General features: G+C 36.8%; 2 protein-coding genes across 2 annotated transcripts; both read left to right on the top strand.

Annotated features, from left to right (window-relative positions):
* Positions 1 to 9839: 9839 nt before the first annotated feature.
* On the top strand, positions 9840 to 10805 carry Or10g6 (olfactory receptor family 10 subfamily G member 6). Its single transcript, XM_027930731.2, has one exon. It carries the CDS (start codon positions 9870 to 9872, stop codon positions 10803 to 10805), a length of 936 nt encoding a protein of 311 aa, XP_027786532.2. The 5' UTR covers positions 9840 to 9869.
* Positions 10806 to 15380: 4575 nt separating this feature from the next.
* Or10s1 (olfactory receptor family 10 subfamily S member 1) lies at positions 15381 to 16370 on the top strand. Its single transcript, XM_027930479.2, has one exon. The coding sequence runs from the start codon at positions 15402 to 15404 to the stop codon at positions 16368 to 16370; it is 969 nt and encodes a 322-aa protein (XP_027786280.2). The 5' UTR covers positions 15381 to 15401.
* The last annotated feature ends 5188 nt before the right edge of the window (positions 16371 to 21558 follow it).

Here is a 21558-nt window from a genome sequence, read left to right as displayed (position 1 = left end):
TTCTTTATAATAATTTGCTTTTGTACTCTATTACTTCATGATCAAAGAATATTAGCTACAAATTTTATCTTTTAAAATATAATAATTTCAATCCAATGTATCATGTCTATGTTTAGACTCTTGTGTTGTTTGGTTCTCATGAATTTTTGTTTACTTAATATTATAAAGACTGCCACGTTTATATCCTCAGTCCATGTATATTTAATTTTTTGATGTATACTTGTGAAATAGCTATACTTGTGAAATAGCATCAGGATTATTTTTTCATCTGAGTATTCAAATAAATGAAAATAATTTATTGAAGAAAACTCTCTTTTTTTACTGTAGGTCATCTTTGTTGAATGACTGTGTTTCAGTTTATTTATGCTTTATTCTCTTCCATTTTTCTATTTGTTTAGCATGATACAAATACTACACTCTAAGTGACTATAGCTCCAAAGTCAATTTTCACATCTGATGTTAAGAGTCTTCCAGTTTTGTTATATTTCTTCAAGAACTACTTTGACCATTTGGGGGACCTATTCCAAATCAAGACAGTATGCACTATTTAGTCCACATATCTAGGAAAGGAGTTTTCCACCTCAGCACTATTAACCTTTTGGACAAAAATAGGCCTTGTCATAAAGGTCAGTTCTGTGCATTGTGGGAGTTCCTCAGTATCCCTGACCTACAGTCAGTAGATTCCAATTCCTGTGACCTCAACTATATCTCCAGATATTGCCAAATTACCCCTATAAGGCAAAATTGTTCCTAATCAAAATCCTCTGGTCTATATAATTAATATATGCTTTACTTCTTCTATTAAACCTTAACAAACATAAATCGGTGGGTCCAAATGATAACCTAAATCATTTTACATGTAGTTGTAGAGCTTCTGTTATAATTTCTGTACAGCATTTCATTGTGTGAATTTGCAACAATTTATTTTCACTCAGTGGTTAGACATTTAAAATTTTTCAACTTTTGTCTATTAAAATTAGTGTTGCAATACATTTCTGGAATACATGTTTTTGAATATAGGTGCAGATATAAACACTGTATATTTATGAAATTTCACTTGGCAAGCATATAGTGTATATTATTTATATTTTCTTTTGGATGCACATTTAGATTTGTATACACACACAATTCTGTCAGATACATATGGACACACACACCCCCAGGAGTGGAATTTCTATATGATAAGCATCATTAAGCAGATACCTGCAATCACCTTTTCACCTGATATGACCTCAACTTCAGAACAATCCTACTGCCATTACCTTCTATTACATTTCTCTTCTGGCAGGTTTCTAGAGATCTTGAATCTCCTTCCACAATTCTGATCCCTTGACAGTGCCTTCATCCATTTCCACAAACCCAGACAAACCCCTTTCATCTCCCAGAATATTTTACCCTCTGGTCCTCTTCACTGTATCATCCTCCTTCAAATTCTGAGACTCCTTTCAATCTCATAAATCTCACATATCCTTCCCCTCCCTCCCCCTTCTTATTTTTTTTTCATTTTTGTTTCCTTCCATTATTGGCAGCCCAACCAGGGAGCCTGCTTGGATTCCTGATAACCAGATGCCTTCCCACTTGAGAAAAAAGCAAAAAAAGGAAAACTGAATTTTATGTAGTTCAATTAAACTGGGGAGAAACAAAATGAGATTTCTTATCTGCTAGTCCCAAGAAATGGATACAATTAACACAAACTAAAGGCAGGTTTATACATATACAAATTCAGTTATGCTTAAGCAGAAAATACGTCAGTCTTAATTTCTTTGGTTCTGTCCTCAGGATGAAGAACTTTAGGATGCAGAAAAGCAACTATCAGGAAGTTGCTTTTTAATTTAAAAGGTAGTCTGTTTCACTTCCTTCCTTCTTTTCTTTCATCCTTTTTTCCCTTCCTTCTTTTTTCTCTTTAATTATTCTACTTCAAACACATTTACTACTTGCTTATTATTATATGCTAGACACTGCACTAGGTATGCTGTGTACCAATTTCACTTCACCTACCAGTTTTTGTGCTGAAGCCCCAAGGTCTCTGGTGCTAGAGCTGGCTATAGAATTGCCTTTTTATTTTTAAAGAGAAAATTCTTGTAAATTTATTGTCATGCTGCTATGAAGTCCCACACATGTGCTCTTAAATACTATGCACCATTATCTCCCCAGCCTGAGAAAAACAAATTAAGCCTCAACCTCCCTGTTTCTTTCTTTTTTATTCTCTAGTTATACATGACAGCAGAATGAATTTCATTTCATTGTACACACATGAAGCACAACTTTTCATTTCTCTGGATGTACACGATGCAGTCGCACAATTTGTGCAATCATACATGTACCTAGAGTAATGATGTCCATCTCATTCCACCATCTTGCCTACCCTCATGCCCCCTCCCCTTTGCCCAATCCAAAGTTCCTCCATTCTTCCTATGCTTCCTCACCCTATTATGGATCAGCACCACTTACCAGAGAGAACACTGGGCCTGAGTTTTTTGGGAATTGGCTTACTTGGCTTAGCATGATATTCTCCACCTCCATCCGTTTAACCCTCTTTTCTACACACACATCAGATAAAGCACTAATTTCCAGGATATATAAAGAACTCAAAAAAACTTAACACCAAAAAGACACAAATAAATCAGTCAATAAATGGACTAAGGAACTGAACAGACACCTCTCAGAAGAAGGCACATAATAAATCAACAAATATATGAAAAAAAAGTCCAACATTTCTAGCAATTAGATAAATGAAAATAAAAACTACTCTCAGATTTCATCTCACTCCAGTCAGAATGGCAATTATCAAGAATACAAGCAACAATAACTGTTGGCAAGGGTGTGGGGGAAAAGACACACTCATATATTGTTGGTGGCACTACAAATTGGTGCAACTGTGATAGTAGGAGCAAATGTGACTCCATTTTGTTTTATGACTTCATCCTGTAAAACAACCATGCCAAGTAGAAGAGTCATGACTGGGGCAAGATGTTCTTTTCCTTTTCCTATAGAAACCTTTAAGAACTGGAACTACCTAATGGGGCATTGTTTCTGTAAGTAGGGTAACGGGGCTCTGTTTCTGTAACTGGGGTGACTGGGCTAATTGTGATTGGTTAGGCTTCCCTCCGCTTGACTGCACTGTCCCGCTTCTGTAACCTAGCTTGCTTGCATTGGCTAGACCCCCCGAACATCCCTTTTGCAATTTTCAGGCTTATAAGGAATGCCCTTGCAATTGTTCGGGGCTGATCAGGGTAACAGCTTTATGTTCTGGTCAGCCGCCACTGGTGTGCTTCAATAAAGGCTTGATTCGATTATATGTGAGTGGTCTGTAAGTCAGTTTATGAAACCCTGGGACAAAGCTTTAACTGTAACACAACCATTATGGAAAGGAGTATAGAGATTCCTCAGAAAACTTGGAATGGAATCACCACTTGACCCAGCTACACCCCTCCTTAGTCTATATCCAAAGGATTTAAAATCAGTATACTATAGTGATGCAGCCACATCAATATTTATAGCAGCTCAATTCACAGTAGCTTAACTGTAGAACCAACTTAGATGCCCTTCAATGAATGAATGGATAAAGAAACTCATATATATATATATACAAAAAAATAGAATATTACTCAACATTAAAAGAGAATAGAATTACCTCTCCTACAGAATCCCCACACCCCTCCCCAAAGGAGAAACTAACAAATATTTTTGTCAGATTGCAGAGAACGTTACGACCCTTCACAGGAATTAAAAAGTCCACTGTTATAAGCAAAGGGATTAATTGAATGTTGGATATCAGTTGAAGGTGGTCTCTTCTAATCTACTCCTCCCACTCAAGTGTTGAGAGAGCTGGTAAACTGGATCTGCCCTCCCCCAAGACTTGGCGTTTGCTGCTTTAATTTTTTTTTCTCTTTCTTTTCCCCATAACACACCCTCTACCCTTCACCCTTCTGCTTCAAATGTGGAAGATAAGATAGCATCACTCTGGGAGAAATTTTCCCACCCCCTTCCATGTACCCATTCACATAGAAAATCAAATTGAGAGTAAAGGGAGGTCTAGAGTGAAAAACAACCACTTAGTGTCCCTAACATAGATTATAGTTCTTTCTTAAATTCCTAAGGCCAAGGATCCAAACTGGAATTTAGAAGCAAAGTCCTGTTTTAACCAAGAATTTCTTTGCCTCATATTATTCTTTGGAAATATATGTTCCCATCAGGGATATCACAAAACAAAAAATACTCTATAATGGGAGGATTAAGTATTTACAGTCTTAAATTTCTTTTGTTTCCCTTTGTGTATTTAGAATTATTCACTAGCAAAACCCTAAATCTGATTTACTCACTATCATTAGGAAATACAGAATAGCTTGGAAATTATGGCCATGCAATAGGAAAATGTACTAATAAATACAAATCAAAAATACTTCTTACTGACTTTACATGATTCTATCAATGAAAAGTGGCTCATTCAAAAAATAGATCATATTTCTGGAAGCAACCTAGATGCCGTTCCACAGATAAATGGATAAAGAAACTGTGGTACATATACACAATGGAATATTACTCAGCATTAAAAGAGAATAAAATTATGGCATTTGCAGTAAATGGATGGAGTTGGAGACTATCATGCTAAACAAAATAAGACAATCTCAAAAACCAGGAGCTGAATGTTTTCTCTGATAAGTGGATGCTAATCCATATGGCAGTGGGGGGATGGCAAGGGGGATATGGAATAAGTGGAGAAACTTTGAATAGGGCAAAGGGGAGGGGGGGAGGGGGCAAAAGGGTAGGAAAGATGGTGGAATGAAATGGACATCATTACCCTAGGTACATGTATGATTACACAAATGGTGTGACTCTACTTCATGCACAACCAAAGAAGTGAGAAATTCTGCTCCATTTGTATACAATGAATTGAAGAGCTTTCTACAGTCATATATAACTGATTTGAACTAATAAATAAATAAATAAGTATGATGTCCAAGTTCTGGCAGAAGGTATTGGCAGAATAATGGTCAAGGTGCCCATTCTGATGATGAGAGTCCAGAATTCCCAATCCTGCAGCATTGCCACTTGAGACTTAGTCTGGCTGAGAAAGGCCATGGAATTCAGAATTATGAATACTCACAGATCCAGAGGAGAAAATTGGTAATGGATCAAGCACAGAAGATGAGAGGAGATCTTGGCAGCCAGGCAAAGCTCAGAGGAATCTGGCAATAAGTAGTGATTAAGAAAGTCTATGAAATTGCTGATTGACCATTACAGAGGTCCACCATGGAAGCTTGATTAATATCATACAAATGGTGGGTAGATGAATAGAAATTCAATTCCAGATCTTTTTGTCTCAAATCAAAATTCTTTGTGTTGTAACATATGGCCTACAGCCTAAAGAAGAAATAAAGATATCATCAATTAAAATGCAAAAAAAGAATAGACCATATTTCACAATATAATCCTTAAAAAATTGCACACCAATATGCTTCTTTAAAATATTGTGCAATATTGATTGATAAGAACTATTTTAACAAATATTTATTGAGCAATAATTTGCCCAGCACTAGTTTAGGAATATTAAGTTCCTCTATTCCAGGAGCTGGATGAATCCATACCATTTACCTACATGATTTAAGTGACAGTTTACCCACTAATTAAGCAGAATGACTTTCACCATTCGCAAAGTCCTTATTCTCTTTAGAACTCCGTGGTTTCCAGTGTAAAATGAGGGTATGCTCTGGGTCATTTCTAGAGGTCCATCCAGCTCTAATCTAAGTATGTTTGACTTTTAAGGGATTGCCACAGTTATAATGTTCCTACTTTCACTTCCTATTTGTACATGGATGAGCTGATGTTTCTGCCAAAAATAGTGTATCTATTCTAAAGTGATGCTCTGGTAATTTGCTTCAAGTTAAATGAGAAGGTACATTTTTAAGTAAAAATATGTATTCATGAAGTATCTTTAGCTTGAAAGTTCTTTCAAATACAAAGTGTATCTTAATGGGATAAATGAGTAAAGTGTAATTATCACTGATTTATAGGTAAGAAAACTTAATTCCCAAGAACCAGAGGAAGCATCCCGATTCTTAATTGAGTATTCGAGCTTAGAAGGATCCAGTGCTATAAGGACACTGCTAGCAACTAAGCAAACTTCCTGCATCAGCCATAGTGCAGGGTTTGCTGCTAACAAAGCCCAGTGCGACTTAATACCGTGCAGTAAGTTAATTGCCCCCAAAGGGTAAAGCAGAAGTAGTGTCAGCCCCCTAGTCCCCCACCCCATGGGGTCTATAGGAAAGAAGATGCTACTTGCCAGAAAACAAGAATCTGGAGGTCAAAGCCTAGGGACCCCACTGCCAATAGTTTCACAAGGCTATAAAAGGCAGGGGTGAGCCTAAAAGAACACAGAAATAACACAGTGACACAGCAAGAAGAGGCACATCAGGAGAACACCAGCAACCTGCTGAGCTCAAAATTGGGCCTCCATAAGGAACAGCAAAGAGCAAGAAGACGAAACAGGAAATGGCCTCAGTGCAGATTCACACCCAGAGAGTTGTCACTGGGAGAGAAGGCTACAAAAGAGATGTAGAGGTATAGTAATGGAGATTTTTCTGAGGTATATATTTATTAAATGTTAGAGATGTTGAGAGCAAAGAATGCAGCTGAGATCTCCTAATGGCATTGTGTTTGACAGGAAAGAAGTCTGACGTCTGCTTTCCAAAGGCCAATATATATCTTGGAGTTGCCTGGACCAGATGGGTTTCAAGGTCAACCTCAAGCCTATTGGGTTTGAAAAGGCCAGATGTGCAAATTGCTTCTTTTCCCATTACATAGATCAGTATATATGATATGTGGATAATATAATGTGTTACTGGCTAAAATGTATATGCCAAATTGCTGAAGCTGTTTTAGTTGTTAGTAGATAATTTGGGGTATTTTTCTGTCTTCCCAGGGGTAAAAATATTATTTCTCTGTATACAGAATAATAAATTATAAATGTAAATAAAAATGGAGAATTCAAGACAGCAGAGAAATAAGAAAAAAAAGAAATTGTGGTATGAAATAGAATTTGGAATAAAAGGAAAATTGATTTTCATTATAGAAGAACAAAATTTTTTATATGAATTGGTATAGATCGAGAAGAGATTGGTATTTCTTTATTGGTGAGAGTCTACACCTATCCCTCCACTCACTTTTAAATAAAAAATTGAAAGCAGAAATTTTGAGAGAGTTGTACAAAAAAAAATATAGCAAGTATAAGTAGTGATGTATTAGTACTGGAATTCATATGATTTTAGACCTCAGATTACAATATCTAACTGATATATCTTTGATATTGTCTGCCTAGGTCATAGGGATATCCACACAGAGGGAAACTCATTTGTTCAATACTATTTGAGGATCTTTATGTGAAAAGAATGCCATAAAATTGGAATTAAAAGGAAAAGAAAACAGTCCTTTAGGAACTCACACCCTAATGGGAAAAGTAGGCACAGCACACACGTGTAAGTTGAAACTTGCTTATGATAAGCCTGTCACAAACACGAATCCTCAGTACCATGGAAAAATTACATTTTATCATGTACAAACATGTAGAAAAGAACATAATCAATGTAGGGATTGGTTCCATGTACTTTTCAGACAGAAAAAAGTACATGGAGCTTTTGGAACCCATGCCCCATGGACAGGGGCAGAATATTGTATTTAATTTGGGAGAAAGAAGGAAAGGCCACACACACAGAGCTTCCCAAACCAGAAAGTAAAATCTCACAAACTTAAAATCAGTTAATAGAGAAATGTCTGTTCTGTTGTTTTCCTTGGGTTCGATCTATGATTTGCATACCAGAGAGCTAGCTTATGTATTATTTATTTCCTAAGAACACAAGAGTTCAAATTAAATTTCCTAATCTAAATGTGCCCAATGTAAAAATGTAGAATATACATTGAAATTAATATATTCACAATCTCTGAAGTTTTAACTAAAATAAATCTATTTTCAAAAGTTCTATATAAAAATGCTCATCCTATTTAAAATCCTTTAGGATAGTGAAGCAGTATAAAATTCCAGCCCCAAAGCACCTGATTGTATTTTCATTATTTCTGAATTAGTTCAGTACATTTCTCCATCCACTATCCATCTGTTCATCTGCCTGTCTATCCATACAGTAGAGAAGAATATATTGTATCTTAATACCATAGCTTCTAAAGTCTTACTGGGCTAAAAATAAAAGCCCTCCTACTTATACTTGAAAATGCCAATTCCCCTTTTTGATTTGTATCTACAATTGTATGTGGAACCCTGATAGTGGCCTCTATTTCATAGGATTGTTATAAGGATTAAATAAATTCATTCTCATAATTCACAGTAGTACTCAATAAACATTAAATACAATTTTCTATCAAATATGTGTTGCAGTCCTATATTGTCAGGCAAATTTAGTCTTCACATGGGTGCCTCAGTTCTGAAATGAACCTGGGTCTTCCAGTGAGTTGCTCCGTGATAGATCAAAGCCCTTAAATTTGAAGCTGTACCACAAAGATCCTCTTTTCCTAGGACTAGTAGTGAACAGCATCAACCTCAATGACAGCAAAAAATCAGGGAAGTGTCTGAAGAGTGTCAGAGCCCTGCACAGTGAGGTGTCATGTGGGGTATTCTTCCTAATGCCATCTTCTCTCCTCCAATATTTGCTCTCATGGTCACTTTATAAACTGGGGGCAAACATCCAAATGGCATATTCCTTTCACAGAGGCTCAGAAGCAACTCAGAATCACAGGCTTCAGAAGTGTGACATGAAACAGGACTTCCAGCTGGACTCCTAGTGGCCAATGGAAGTGTGGTGACAGCCATGTCCACCGACTAGCTACACTTTCTCTTCTACCTGAACCATAGATGCCCATGGATCTGTCATTTTACCATCACAGAGCCTACTTTTCCCAGTGACAAGTTGACTGGTAGGTTCTGAGTGATTTCTGGGACTCAGCACTTTTTGATAATCCTAAATAAGTGTTAAAACTGCATAGAAACTTAAAAAATATCTCAAAATGTAGCTATAAAACCCATTTTGAAACAGGAGGCAATGCTTAGTGATTTCCTAGATGCTTCCTTGATTATCAACTTACAATGGTACGGCATTGCCCAAGTAGAAGTCCAAACTTACTGGCATACCCTGTGGGAACAAAGTCTTCAAATCCAGTGTGACCTACTTCTGCAGTCTCTCAGAACTCTATTCCACAAACCAGGCTCTAATAAGACATGCATTTCCTATTTCCTTATACATCAGCCTCTTTAATCAGGAATGGCCTGATCCTCTGAAATCTAAAAAGTTTCTATTAATCGTTCAGATGCCACTCAGCTGTTGCCTGCTCAGTAAAGTTTTACTTTCTTTTCCCCAAATGGTTATCATTCTTTGCATGATAATAATATACTTTAATAAAACATGAAAAATGGTCCCCTTCCTTCCTGTCTCTCTCTTTTGTTCTCTCTCCCCCTACCCTCTCTCTCAAAAGAGTCAAGACAAACAAAATTTGGGGGACCATAACAGAAACTTAACAGAAAATTTGAAAAGTGAAATTGTGGATAATGAGGTACCACTGTACATATAGTCAGCTAGCTTTAACCTCAAAGACCATTCTCTGGAATCAAGTAAAGTCCCAGAATCAAGAGCTGGGGGAATGAGAGGAGAAAAAAATGATAAAAGAGCAAGAAAGCAAAAGGAAGAACAAGAGCCAGCAAGAGAGAGAGAGAGAGAGAGAGAGAGAGAGAGAGAGAGAGAGAGAGATTGAGATACTCGTGTGACTATTTGAAAATGACACAGTGTAGATGTGCTATGCTAAGAGATTTTATAGGAATAAAATCTTTCTTTCTGCTACTACTTTTGGCAGATGTGAATAGCAAAGAAATGCAAAGTGGAAACCAGACCTCTGTGCTGCACTTCATTTTGGTGGGCCTGTACCACCCACCGCAGCTGGGGGTACTGCTCTTCCTCACTTTCCTTGTCATCTACTTCCTCACCGTGTCTGGCAATGGGCTCATCATCCTCACTGTCTTGGTGGATGTCCGGCTCCACCGCCCCATGTACTGGTTTCTATGTCACCTCTCCTTCTTGGACATGACCATTTCCTCTGCTATTGTCCCCAAGATGCTGGCTGGCTTTCTCTTGGATAGTAGGGCAATCTCCTTTGGGGGCTGTGTAATCCAACTCTTTTCTTTCCATTTCCTGGGCTGCACTGAATGCTTCCTTTACACACTCATGGCTTATGACAGGTTCCTGGCCATTTGCAAACCTTTACACTATGCTACCATCATGACCCAGAGTGTCTGCAACTACCTGGCTTTTGGCACTTGGCTGGGAGGGACCATCCATTCACTTTTCCAAACAAGTTTCATATTCCGGCTACCCTTCTGTGGCCCAAACCGAGTTGACTATTTCTTCTGTGACATCCCTGCCATGCTGCGTCTAGCCTGTGCTGACACCACCATCAATGAGCTGGTCACCTTTGTGGACATTGGCTTCCTGGCCCTCACATGCTTTATGCTCATTCTCACATCCTATGGCTACATTGTGGCTGCGATCCTGAGAATCCAGTCAGCAGATGGGCGTCGCAATGCCTTCTCCACCTGCGCAGCCCACCTCACTGTGGTCATTGTTTACTATGTGCCCTGCACCTTCATTTATCTGCGGCCTGGCTCACAGGAACCCCTGGATGGGGTGGTAGCTGTCTTTTACACAGTCATCACTCCCCTGCTCAACCCCATCATCTACACCCTCCGCAACAAAGAGATGAAAGCAGCTTTACGGAGGCTGGGAGGCCTCAAGGAAGTGCAGCCTCACTGACCTTACCCTGCACAGATGTGGGGCAGATACAGAAATTCAAGGCAAGGATTGGACACCAAGTAATTGGGAAGATATAAGACAGAATGAGAAAGAAGGATTCATACAGAGAGTAAAGGCCTCTTAGGTAGGGAGGCTAAAGTTGGAAAATTCCACATTGTAACTGTTCTCAAATAGGACTTTCTATGTCTCCCTTCATTACCACTGAAAACTTTGTTAACAAAGGTATCAGCTTGAAGGAAAGATCCAAGATAAGAAAACTTCAACACAAAAGTTCCATCTCTGTGGCATCCATTTACATGTACATGATAGCTTCTAATCCCTGTGTTGATCCTAATAATCTCCATGCAAATCATTTGATTTGAACTTGACAACAATTCTGTGACATAGGTATCATTATTCTCATGAAACTGTGGAGAAATTGAAATTCAAGGAAGTAAGTTGATTTTCCAGATTTCCTTCTCTCTTCCTTTTAGCTTAACATAGGAGATAAACTTGTACTTCAACTTGAGGGAGCAATTTCACCTTAATATGAGGGAGTCTTTACATGTGCAATATGCCATAACCTGAATATATCTAATCTTCTAAGCTTGAACAAAGCTTCACTTTGATAAAAATGATATAGATATATCAAGGATAACCTTCCTTGCTCTGCAAATATAAACCAGGCCCTCCTGCACTTCCAGGGATGTTAATGAAGCAGATCTTCTAAGATGGTAGGCTAGTATATATGCTGGCATACTTCTGCATTTGTTACATAGTTTGGGGGTATGAGTGTAGGGTAGGGTGCCACAGGCCATGTATCTGGTTACAAGATAATCAAAATAATAACAATCAAACTCATCTGAAGTACACCTAGATATATTTCTTCTAAGAATGTTGTCAGCATCTTAGTGGTAGTCCTTCACTCTTAGGACACCCTAAGTGCTAGAGATGCTTCTGTTGATGTTGCAAAAGTTCATGGGCAAATACAGCCCAAGAGAATCAGTATCTTCTATAGACTCAGTTTCATTTGTTAAAAAATATAATAGAGAATTATTGATTGCTATGCACCAGAAACTTTCTAAGAAGAAATGTGTGTTATCAGGGAATTCCCTCTCTATCTGTTTTAACAACAGAAATGCAAGTTTAAACATAAAAATATGCAAGAAGAGTCAATTCAGTTCAACTTATCACAAATGAATTCAGTTTAAATCCAAAATAGTGACATTGTAGTCCATTCCAAATAAATTTCTAATCTTGAGAAAAATTCATTTACATAGGAAGCAAAGAGATAAAATACATGACCAAAAAATTAATAAGAAGCTGTTGATATAATTAAGTATCCAGTAAATATTGTTCTGGAAAAGAAGAGATAAAGATATCACTAGGCCTGGAATTTATCAAGCTAGTTACTTGGAAAAATGTAAGATTGTAAATGTAAGAAATGTGAGGTTTGTAAGTCTTGTAAGACCTTCATAGGAAACAAGCACATAGAATTCTTCATATGATAACAAGACTATAATCTATAATGTTCTTTCATTTACTGTCTTTTTGGGAATTAATGTAAAGTTTATGTTAATTTAATGGACAAATTTTTTTTAAAAAATTCAATCTTTGAAGTATTTTACAAAGTCAATTCTGAGACAGATATTAGTAAAACTTTTTGTTTTAAATATAAATATAAATTTGTCAGGCCTCTGGCAAGATAAAATCTTTTATAAAGGCAAAAGAATTAGAGTTGTCAACAGATCTTCAACGGAGCATACAAAGTGGCCAACACACAAAGCAAACCATCCATATAACAACATGTTTCACAAAATTCAGTGAAACAAAATGTGACTGAATAATTTTATATTCTGTCAATGAATCCTTCAGAGAAGAAGGCCACATGATAGCAATGTTCAACACATGAACTACTTAAGGAATTTTTTATTTATCAGCCTTCTGATGCAATCTACTAAAGAATGAACCTCAGTCAACCAAGCGATAACTGGGAGAACTTCAGCAAAAAGATAATGAATAGTTTAATTTACAAAAAATATACACCCAAGACTAAAACAATCATAGGAAGAAAATTAAAGATTAATTTACAAATGTTTTATGTTCTGATGAAGTGGAAATATTTCAAGTAAAAAATGAGAGAAATGAGCCAGGCGTGATAGCACACACCCATAATCCTTGAAACCCAGGAGGCTACATTATTGAACCACCAATCACAATATCCACATTTTAAACCTAAGGACAGTAGGAACAGAGAAATCAATCGTTATCCTTATCTTTCAGCTACTCAAATAAACATAGCTTCCTCTATTTATACTGTTCTATCTCAAAAGTGCTAATGAGAAAATAGAGAAATGTGTTTCTTTCTCTGTGTTCCCCATGGGGAGACAGGACACATAGATCACAAAAAAAATTCCAAAGCAGAACATGATTAGGTAATTATTAATAATTATCAAGATTTCTATTAGGCTTCAGGAATTAATAAATTAGTGTGAGGGAAAATATTTATAAGGGCTCCCTTAGGAATTAAGTTTCAAAATGAAACCTAGAGAATACATTTGGGGAGGTAGATATTAAAGCATTTCATTTATGTTTATCATGGAATGCTATGATGGGATCAGAGAGAGATTGTGGCATATAGAGGAGAAAATGAATGAACAAATAGCATTCTTGGGTAAGAAAAGTTTCTTTAGGGGACTTCAGGAGAAATATTTTTATGATAAAAGAAATAGTTTATAGGTATTTTCAAAATTTCACAAATAGATGCACTCTGTGTTATAGGTGCAGAGTTATAGAAAATAATATTCCTACAAGATATCCCCCTGAGAGAAACGGAGGAATAGTATGGTTCCAGAGGAGGGAGGGAAATTAGACAAACATTAAACCTCTCCCAGTATATCCTTTCCAGTAACATTGGGCAAACTCTCATTCTTTCCTGGGTTCACCACCAGCATCTCCACCAAAAGCAAACATTCACCCCTTCCCAACCACAATGGGTCTTGAAGGGAGGAGGTGGACACTGAAACAACTGGGCCCTGGACTTTTACCCTTTCCCATTGCCCATGAATCCTGGAAGGCGAAAAGCAAATAGTGAAGCTCTGGATATCAAAAGGTCCCAGAGGAAGGAAGATAAGTAGTGAACACCGAGTTCTGAGCTTTTCTCAGTGACAATGAGTCTCAAACTTTTTACAACTGCCTTCCTGGTTAAAATTTTAACCTGCACAACTAGGTCTCGGACTGTCCAAACTATATGTCCACAGTCTCCAATGATTAATTCACCCTCATTGTAAACTATAAAACTCAGACTCCTTCGTAACCCAAGGGCCATTTCCGTACCCAGAAATGAGCCCTCCCATGCCTCTGCTGCAGAATAAAAGAAAAGCTTGCTGATCCCCTTGAGATCTGATTCAGTCCCGGTTATTTGTATTTTCATTATGGTGCTGAAACCATATTGGTTAGTTTTGCTTACAATAGGCAATGCAGATCAGTAAAGAATCATTTACTATATTAGGGAGTAAGTAAGAGAATGCACATAAAATGCCATTGTGAAAATCTAGGCATAAAATAAACAAAGGCAGGTAGGCATGGTGGCCCACACATAATCCCAGATACTTGAAAGGCTGAGGCCGAAAGATTTTTCAAGGATAATATGGGCAACTTAGCAAGTCCCTATTCCAAAATAAAAATATAAAAAGAGGTAGGGATGTAGCTCAGTGTTATAGCACCCCTAGGTTCAATCCCCAGCACCAAATAAATAAACAAACATAGGCTGTGCTAGGTAAAATTCATGGACACTGAAGACACAACTGGGGTGGGGGGGGAGTTTAAAGAAAATTTTCACATAATACAACATCTAATTAGGCTTAGGAGGTAAAGAACGGAATGAATCAAAGAGAAATCTTGTGGCCTAAAAGAAAGGTACAACAAGAAAGAAATAGGAAAACAATTCCCAAAAATTTCAGACAAAGCTTTACAGGAAGAGCATGAAATGTACTGAACAAATTGTTCTGGTAATTATTCAGTCTACTCTCCAGGGCTTCATTGTCATACACTTGAGGGTTGTGGGCAACTGAAATTGCAGAGAACTCCCTCTGTGTGAGGGTTAGGTGGGGATGCTATGTTCCTGGATGATGCAATAGCACTCAACATCTAGCCAAAGCGCTCCCAGAGTGAGATGAAACTCCCAGATGACAATGATAAGAACCTGGCTTGTGCACATCAAAAGCATGACTGAATAAATTAGGAGGGCAGAGGCATCACAATTCTAGAATATATACCAAAAAAAAAGGATATACTCAATGAAAGCAGGACTTATAATACTTTTTCTTATAGCCATAATTTAGGGGTTATCTTTCTGAAAATAATCCTTTCAGTCCATTATGTGTTTCACAAGGAGTTCAGATTATTCTTTGAAAGATTTATTCTGAAAGAACAGGCAACAAGAAAACAGAAGAATAAGGCAAAACTTCAACTGAATTCTATCTTTTTCTCACTTATGGGAGAAACCACCATGGCATCACTAGATGGATAATGATATTAGGGGAAAGGTAAACAACTATTTACTCTATTAACTCAGTTTTGTTGCAGAGGTTAAGTACCTACTCTGTATGTGAGAAGATGGAAGTGAAGACAGAGTACCCTAACCAGACTGTGGTGAGCCACTTCTTCCTGGAGGGTCTGAGGTTCACAGCTGAACATCCTAGCCTCTTCTTCCTCCTCTTCCTCCTCATCTACAGCATCACCATGATGGGAAATCTCCTCATTCTCATAACTGTGGGCTGTGATCCTCAACTCCGTTCCCCTATGTATCACTTCCTGGGCCACCTGTCCTTCCTGGATGCGTGTTTGTCTACCGTGACAGTACCCAAGGTCATGGCTGGCCTGCTGACTCTGGATGGGAAGCTCATCTCCTTTGAGGGCTGCACTATACAGCTTTACTGCTTCCATTTCCTAGCCAGCAGTGAGTGCTTCCTGTACACAGTCATGGCCTATGACCGTTACCTGGCTATCTGTCAACCCCTGCACTACCCAGTGGCCATGAACAGGCGGATGTGCGCAGGGCTGGCTGGGATCACTTGGGCAACAGGTGCTGTGCACTCTGCAGTCCATACCTCTCTCACCTTCCACCTGCCATACTGTGGGCCTCACCACATAGCCTATTTCTTCTGTGACATTCCCCCTGTGCTGAAGCTGGCCTGTGCAGACACCACCACTAATGAGCTTGTCATGCTTGCCAACATTGGCATTGTGGCCGCAGGTTGCCTGATCCTCATCGTCATATCTTACGTCTTCATCGCGGCAGCTGTGCTGCGCATGCGCACAGCCGAGGGCCGGCAGCGGGCCTGCTCCACGTGCACCGCCCACCTCACCGTGGTGCTCCTGTACTATATGCCGCCTGTCTGCATCTACCTGCAGCCAAGCTCCAGTGGGATAGGAGCTGGGGCGCCTGCTGTCTTCTACACAATAATCACTCCCATGCTCAACCCTTTCATTTACACTCTGCGGAACAAAGAAGTGAAGCGGGCCCTCCGCAGACTGCTCTGGCGTGGTTCCCTGGAGTCTCCAGCAAGGGGCCCACCCCAGTAAGCAGAGCTGTCTTGCCCCGGACTTGCTTGCCAGGAAAACAGTTATCCAAGAGTCAAAATGAGCAGGGAAACTCATTTGAGCCAAAATCAGAATAACTGAGTTTCGGTCAGCCGCGTTTTCCCTGCTTTGGCCTCAATGTCACTGTCATAAACTTATCACCCATTAAATGAAAGAATTGGATTTAGTTGGTGTTTAGACTCTCCCAGAAATCTAAGCTCCACGACTCAAAGGTACGTGAAATGCTGTTCAAATCCTATTTTAGAATTTTTTATACTTTTTTGAAAATTATTTTGTTTGATGTAGAATACACATTAAAGAATTATAAAAATAAAATATCATGCAGCTTAAGAGACCACATTGTTTTAGGATGAAAAAATATAACTGCAAAGAGAAAAATGACTTGCCCAAGGTCACTTAGAAAGTGCCATTATCTTATTTCTCCTACTCCAGGTATTAAGATAACTAAGATCATACTGATTAGTAGAAATAATATAGTCTTGGAGGTGTCAAGTTTAATGCAAAGTTCTAATTAAAGCAGTTTGCCATATAAGTAACAGAAGTTTTCTGAAAATGAGTCCTTCAATTACTCTGGGATAAAAGGAACCTTGACTGCCAACCTGAAGAATTTATTATTCACCAGGCAGCATGCCTTTTTTTTTTTTAATGCATTTCTTCTTTATCTGTAGAAATGTTCTTATCCTGAAAAGCCACTTTTTAAATGCTAAATCATGGGGAAAATGAAAGAAGATGGGGGGAAAGGAGAGGCCATTCTATAGAACGACTAGTATAAGCTATGATAATATCCTAGACTTAAGAAAAAAATCATTGTTACATTCAGTGATGACACTGGAGATGGACAGGCATCCATTTCAAATGGATGGTGTCTAAGGAAGAAATACAGAACTACAGGAATGGGAATAGAAACTACAATCATCCTTGACATACATAACAACCTCAAGGCACTGTGTGAGTTGCTTTATCTATATTTTTGCTTTTATTTACATTTTCCAGATGTGGCCATCAAGACCTAGAATGGTTAAATATCTTTTACAAGGTCATGCAAATAATAGTATTTGAATCCAGAATTTCAATTCAAATCCATAAGATTTCAAAGACCACATATTTCAGTTATAAAATAGGACCTTAGAGGTAAATCCTGCACCCATTGTTTTCCCAGTAATATTAAAGTTCTCAAAATCATTTTAGGGTGGATCTCTCAATCAAAGCAGATTCTCTTTGAAACAAGGATTATATGACTTTTGAATAGTGACCTAGTGCTCTATAAATGTGGTTTCTGAACCAGCTTTTTTTTAAAGGAAAAAGAAAGAAATTGCATTTCTGATGCAGTATTCATCTAGTCTCCCCTTTTCTAGTTATTGAACTATCTGAAGGAAGAACACAAGTAACTCAGGCAAACTCATCATTCCCATCAGAGTAAACTTCAAGAATAGGTGCAACATACTAGAGCATCAAATACAGAATGGGAGATGATTCTAAAGCAAGCTGTGGTCCTGTTCTACACCATTCTTCAATCTTGCCAAATGGCTGCCTTCTAGAAATTAAAAGGTAGATGATGTGAAAAGATTGTGGATATGCAAATCCAGTCATATTATTCTCTTCTCAATTTCGGTCTTACCACTTTTATATATGTCTATTCAGTAAGAATCCTTCACTGTCTTGAATTCTGCTTCTCCATCTTTCATATCTGTCTCTCTGGCAGCATGACAGTCCCATTATTTTGCTTGGCGTAAGCCTTCATAATGGGACTACCTGATATTCTACTTTATTTAATTATTAAATATTTCATGTTCATAACTAGATTTTAAAAACCTTAAGAGCTGGGACCCCTTTAACTGTTATGTGTTCCAGACAAAGATATCATTAATATATTAATTTGTTCAATCTAATATTCAGAATCTAGAAATAAAACAAGGCACATATCCACTTTTCCTAACAGTTTCCAAGTAAGAATATTTGTAGGAGAAAACAAAATTATTAATCCTATTTTTTCTCCTTTCAGATATTTCTTTGCATTTGATTGTGACATTTAAGATACTTGGTTTAGCTATACAATTACAAATTCACTTGAAAATTAAAGGGGAAAGGGACCAAATAATTAATAATAATTAAAATGAAAAGCATACTTGACAAAAGGAAGATAACAACATAAATTTATCATTTTCCCAAAGTCCCCACAAGTAAACAGTACTTGAACTGATGTTATGAACACATATATTCATCTCTATTCTGGATAGATGTCAAATGGACGAGAATTAAAAACATCATTTAAACAGGACAATTTTTAGAGAAGACTTTGCTATGACTAATTAAGCATTCTTATTATTAGTCATTGATCCAGTAACATTTGCCAGAAATGTTGTAGAAATGTATAAACTTTGGAGTCAAATGTTGTAGAATGTGTTTTACCACTCCTTAGCCAAGGAAGATTGTCTCTGAAATAAGGATTTCTGCTCTTTGAATTGCTGAATTTAGAACATCCTTCATTATACACATATACATATTCAAAAATTTATCAAATTATAAAATATTTGGACAGTTCATTTTTCCCAAAGTGAACACAACAATATTTCCCACCCCAATATCACCCACCTCTGCCTTGTTCTTGGTCTTAAGGGAAAGAATTTAGATTTTCATAATTAAGTATGATTTTAACAGTAGGATTTTCCTAGATGCCATTTACCTGTGTTTTTTTTTTTCTATTCCTGTTTGTTTATATTTTTATCATGAATGGATGCTGGATATTGTCCGATACTTTTTCTTCATCTACTAAAATAATCGTGTATTTTTTTAAATTTTTATTGAAATGGTCATGTACTTTTTAAAAATCGGCTAATATGGTGAGTTACAATATTTTATTTTCAATGCTAAACCAATCTGCATTTCTGAAATAAATCTCAGTTATTCAACATGTTATCCTTTTATGTAGTGGTGAATTTGACATGCTAAAATTTGTTCAGTGTTTTGTGTATGTGTTCTCAAGAGATATTGGTTTACAAATGACATTTACTCCAAAGTTTTTGTCACTTTCTGTATCAGAATAATACCTTATAAACTGAGATTTAAGTATTCTAAGCTCTTCAATTTTCTAGAATAAGCATTATTTCTTTCCTTAATTGTTTGATAAAAATCACTTGTGTGATTGTTGTCACACATTGTCGTCCTACTTCCACAATTGTTAACAGTTACACAACACATTGTTATATTTCTTGATCTGAGTAATTATTTTCAAAAAAAGATTCAAGATGGGCACAGTGGCATGGTACACTCCTGTAATCTCAGCAAGTCAGGAAAGCCAGGACAATTGCAAGTTCCAGGCCAGCCTAAGCAAGTTAGCAATGCCCTAAGCAACATAGCAAGACTCTGTCTCAAAATAAAAAATAAAAAGGACTGTGGATTAAGCTCAATGGTAAAGCACACCTGATACCAAATCCTGAATATCAAATAAATAAATAAAATGAAAATGGATTTGTATTTACCCATCTTGTTACCATTTCTAGCACTCTTTATTTCTTCGTGTAGACAGAGGTTTGAATCTAGCATTATTTTTCAAAGTCTTAAAGAGCTTCCTATAACATTTCTGGCACTGAAAGTGTGAAGGGAATGAATTCCTTTAACTGCTATTTCTGGAAAATTCTTAACTTTATATAATTTGTCTTAAACTTTTATCTTTTGATACATGTAGACTCACAGGCAGTTTTAACAAATTATGCAAAGACAATGTCATCAAGATGGCAGAATAAGAGTTCAAGTAATGTTTACTCATCCTATTACAAAAACATCAATTGGAACAACTATTCACATATAAAAATATATTTACAATAGCTAAGGAATCCAGGTGATAGCACCTAGGTGGACCAAAGAACTATGAAGAGTATGGTAAGGACAGTCTTACATTTCACACATCACTTCTCCCCTAAGCCTAGACAACACAGCTAGGAGACAAATATGTACCCTTTTCATGGGATAGGAGAGTGACATTAGCACCAGACATTGCTGTGGACCCTAGCACTAAACTTGAAGAAACCTTGGCCTCAGGCTAGCGTGTACACCCCCAGGCTCCAGCTAGCAGAGTGAAGGATGATGAAGACCAGAGAATAAATAACTGAAACAGAGACTAGATAAGTAATAGAACAGATCAATTCAACTAAGAGTTGTGGTTTTTTAAAGAAATTTAATAAAATTTTAGCAGTATTTACTAAGAAAAAAAAGAGAAATGAAGTTATAAATTAACAAGAATATATAATTGGTACTATAAAAATATAAAGCTTCATAGGAAACAACTAGGAAAATTATGTATCAACAAATTGGATAGCATAGGAGAAATTCATAAATTTTTAGAAAAATACAAACTATCAACAAGGAAACATGAAGAAACAGAAAAGTTGAGCATAAGTAAGGAAGTTGAATCAGTAATAAAAAGTTTCCCACCAAAGAAAAATCTAGGACCTGATGGCTTTGGCTTTGATGGTGAATTATACCAAATATTTAAAGAAAAATTAATGGCAATCCTTCTAAAAAAATCCATATATATATATATATATATATATATATATATATATAGAGAGAGAGAGAGAGAGAGAGAGAGAGAGAGTTGTATATATATATATATATATATATATATATATATATATATATATATATAAGCTTACAACTTCAGTTTCTTAGCTAGTATTACCTTGACTCCAAAGTCAGAAAAGTACACAAAAAGAAAATTACAATATAGTATCCCTAAGGAGCATAAATGCAAAAATCTTCAAGAAAATACTAACAAACAAAAGCCTAAAAGCACATTAATAGGATCATATACCATGATCAAATGAGATTTATCCCATGGATGTAAGGATGATTCAACGTACCAAAATCAAAAAATGTGAGACTTCATATTAAAAAAATAAGGATAGGACTGATGTTATCGCTCAGTGGTTGAGTGTTTGTCCATCATGTGTGAGGCACTGGGTTCAATCCTCAGCATCATATAAAAGTTGATAAATAAAATTTTAAAAAGTATCTACAACTATCTACAACTAAAAAAAAATATTTTTAAAAAAGGATAAAAATGTAATCATGTTGATAGATGCAAATTAGGCATCTGATAAAACATTCCTTTATGATAAATACTTTTTAAAAACTAAGTACAGAAAAATATACCTTATTACAATAAAGGCCA

The sequence above is a fragment of the Marmota flaviventris genome, chromosome 9, assembly GCF_047511675.1.
Source record: "Marmota flaviventris isolate mMarFla1 chromosome 9, mMarFla1.hap1, whole genome shotgun sequence".
Taxonomy (NCBI): Eukaryota; Metazoa; Chordata; class Mammalia; order Rodentia; family Sciuridae; genus Marmota; species Marmota flaviventris.
The sequence above is the reverse complement of the archived record's forward strand: the minus strand, read 5'-3'. Positions and strand labels throughout refer to the sequence as shown.

Excerpts from the sequence above, each read along its gene's own strand:
- Or10g6 (XM_027930731.2), top strand. The coding sequence starts at position 9,870 with ATGCAAAGTGGAAACCAGACCTCTGTGCTGCACTTCATTTTGGTGGGC.
- Or10s1 (XM_027930479.2), top strand. The coding sequence starts at position 15,402 with ATGGAAGTGAAGACAGAGTACCCTAACCAGACTGTGGTGAGCCACTTC.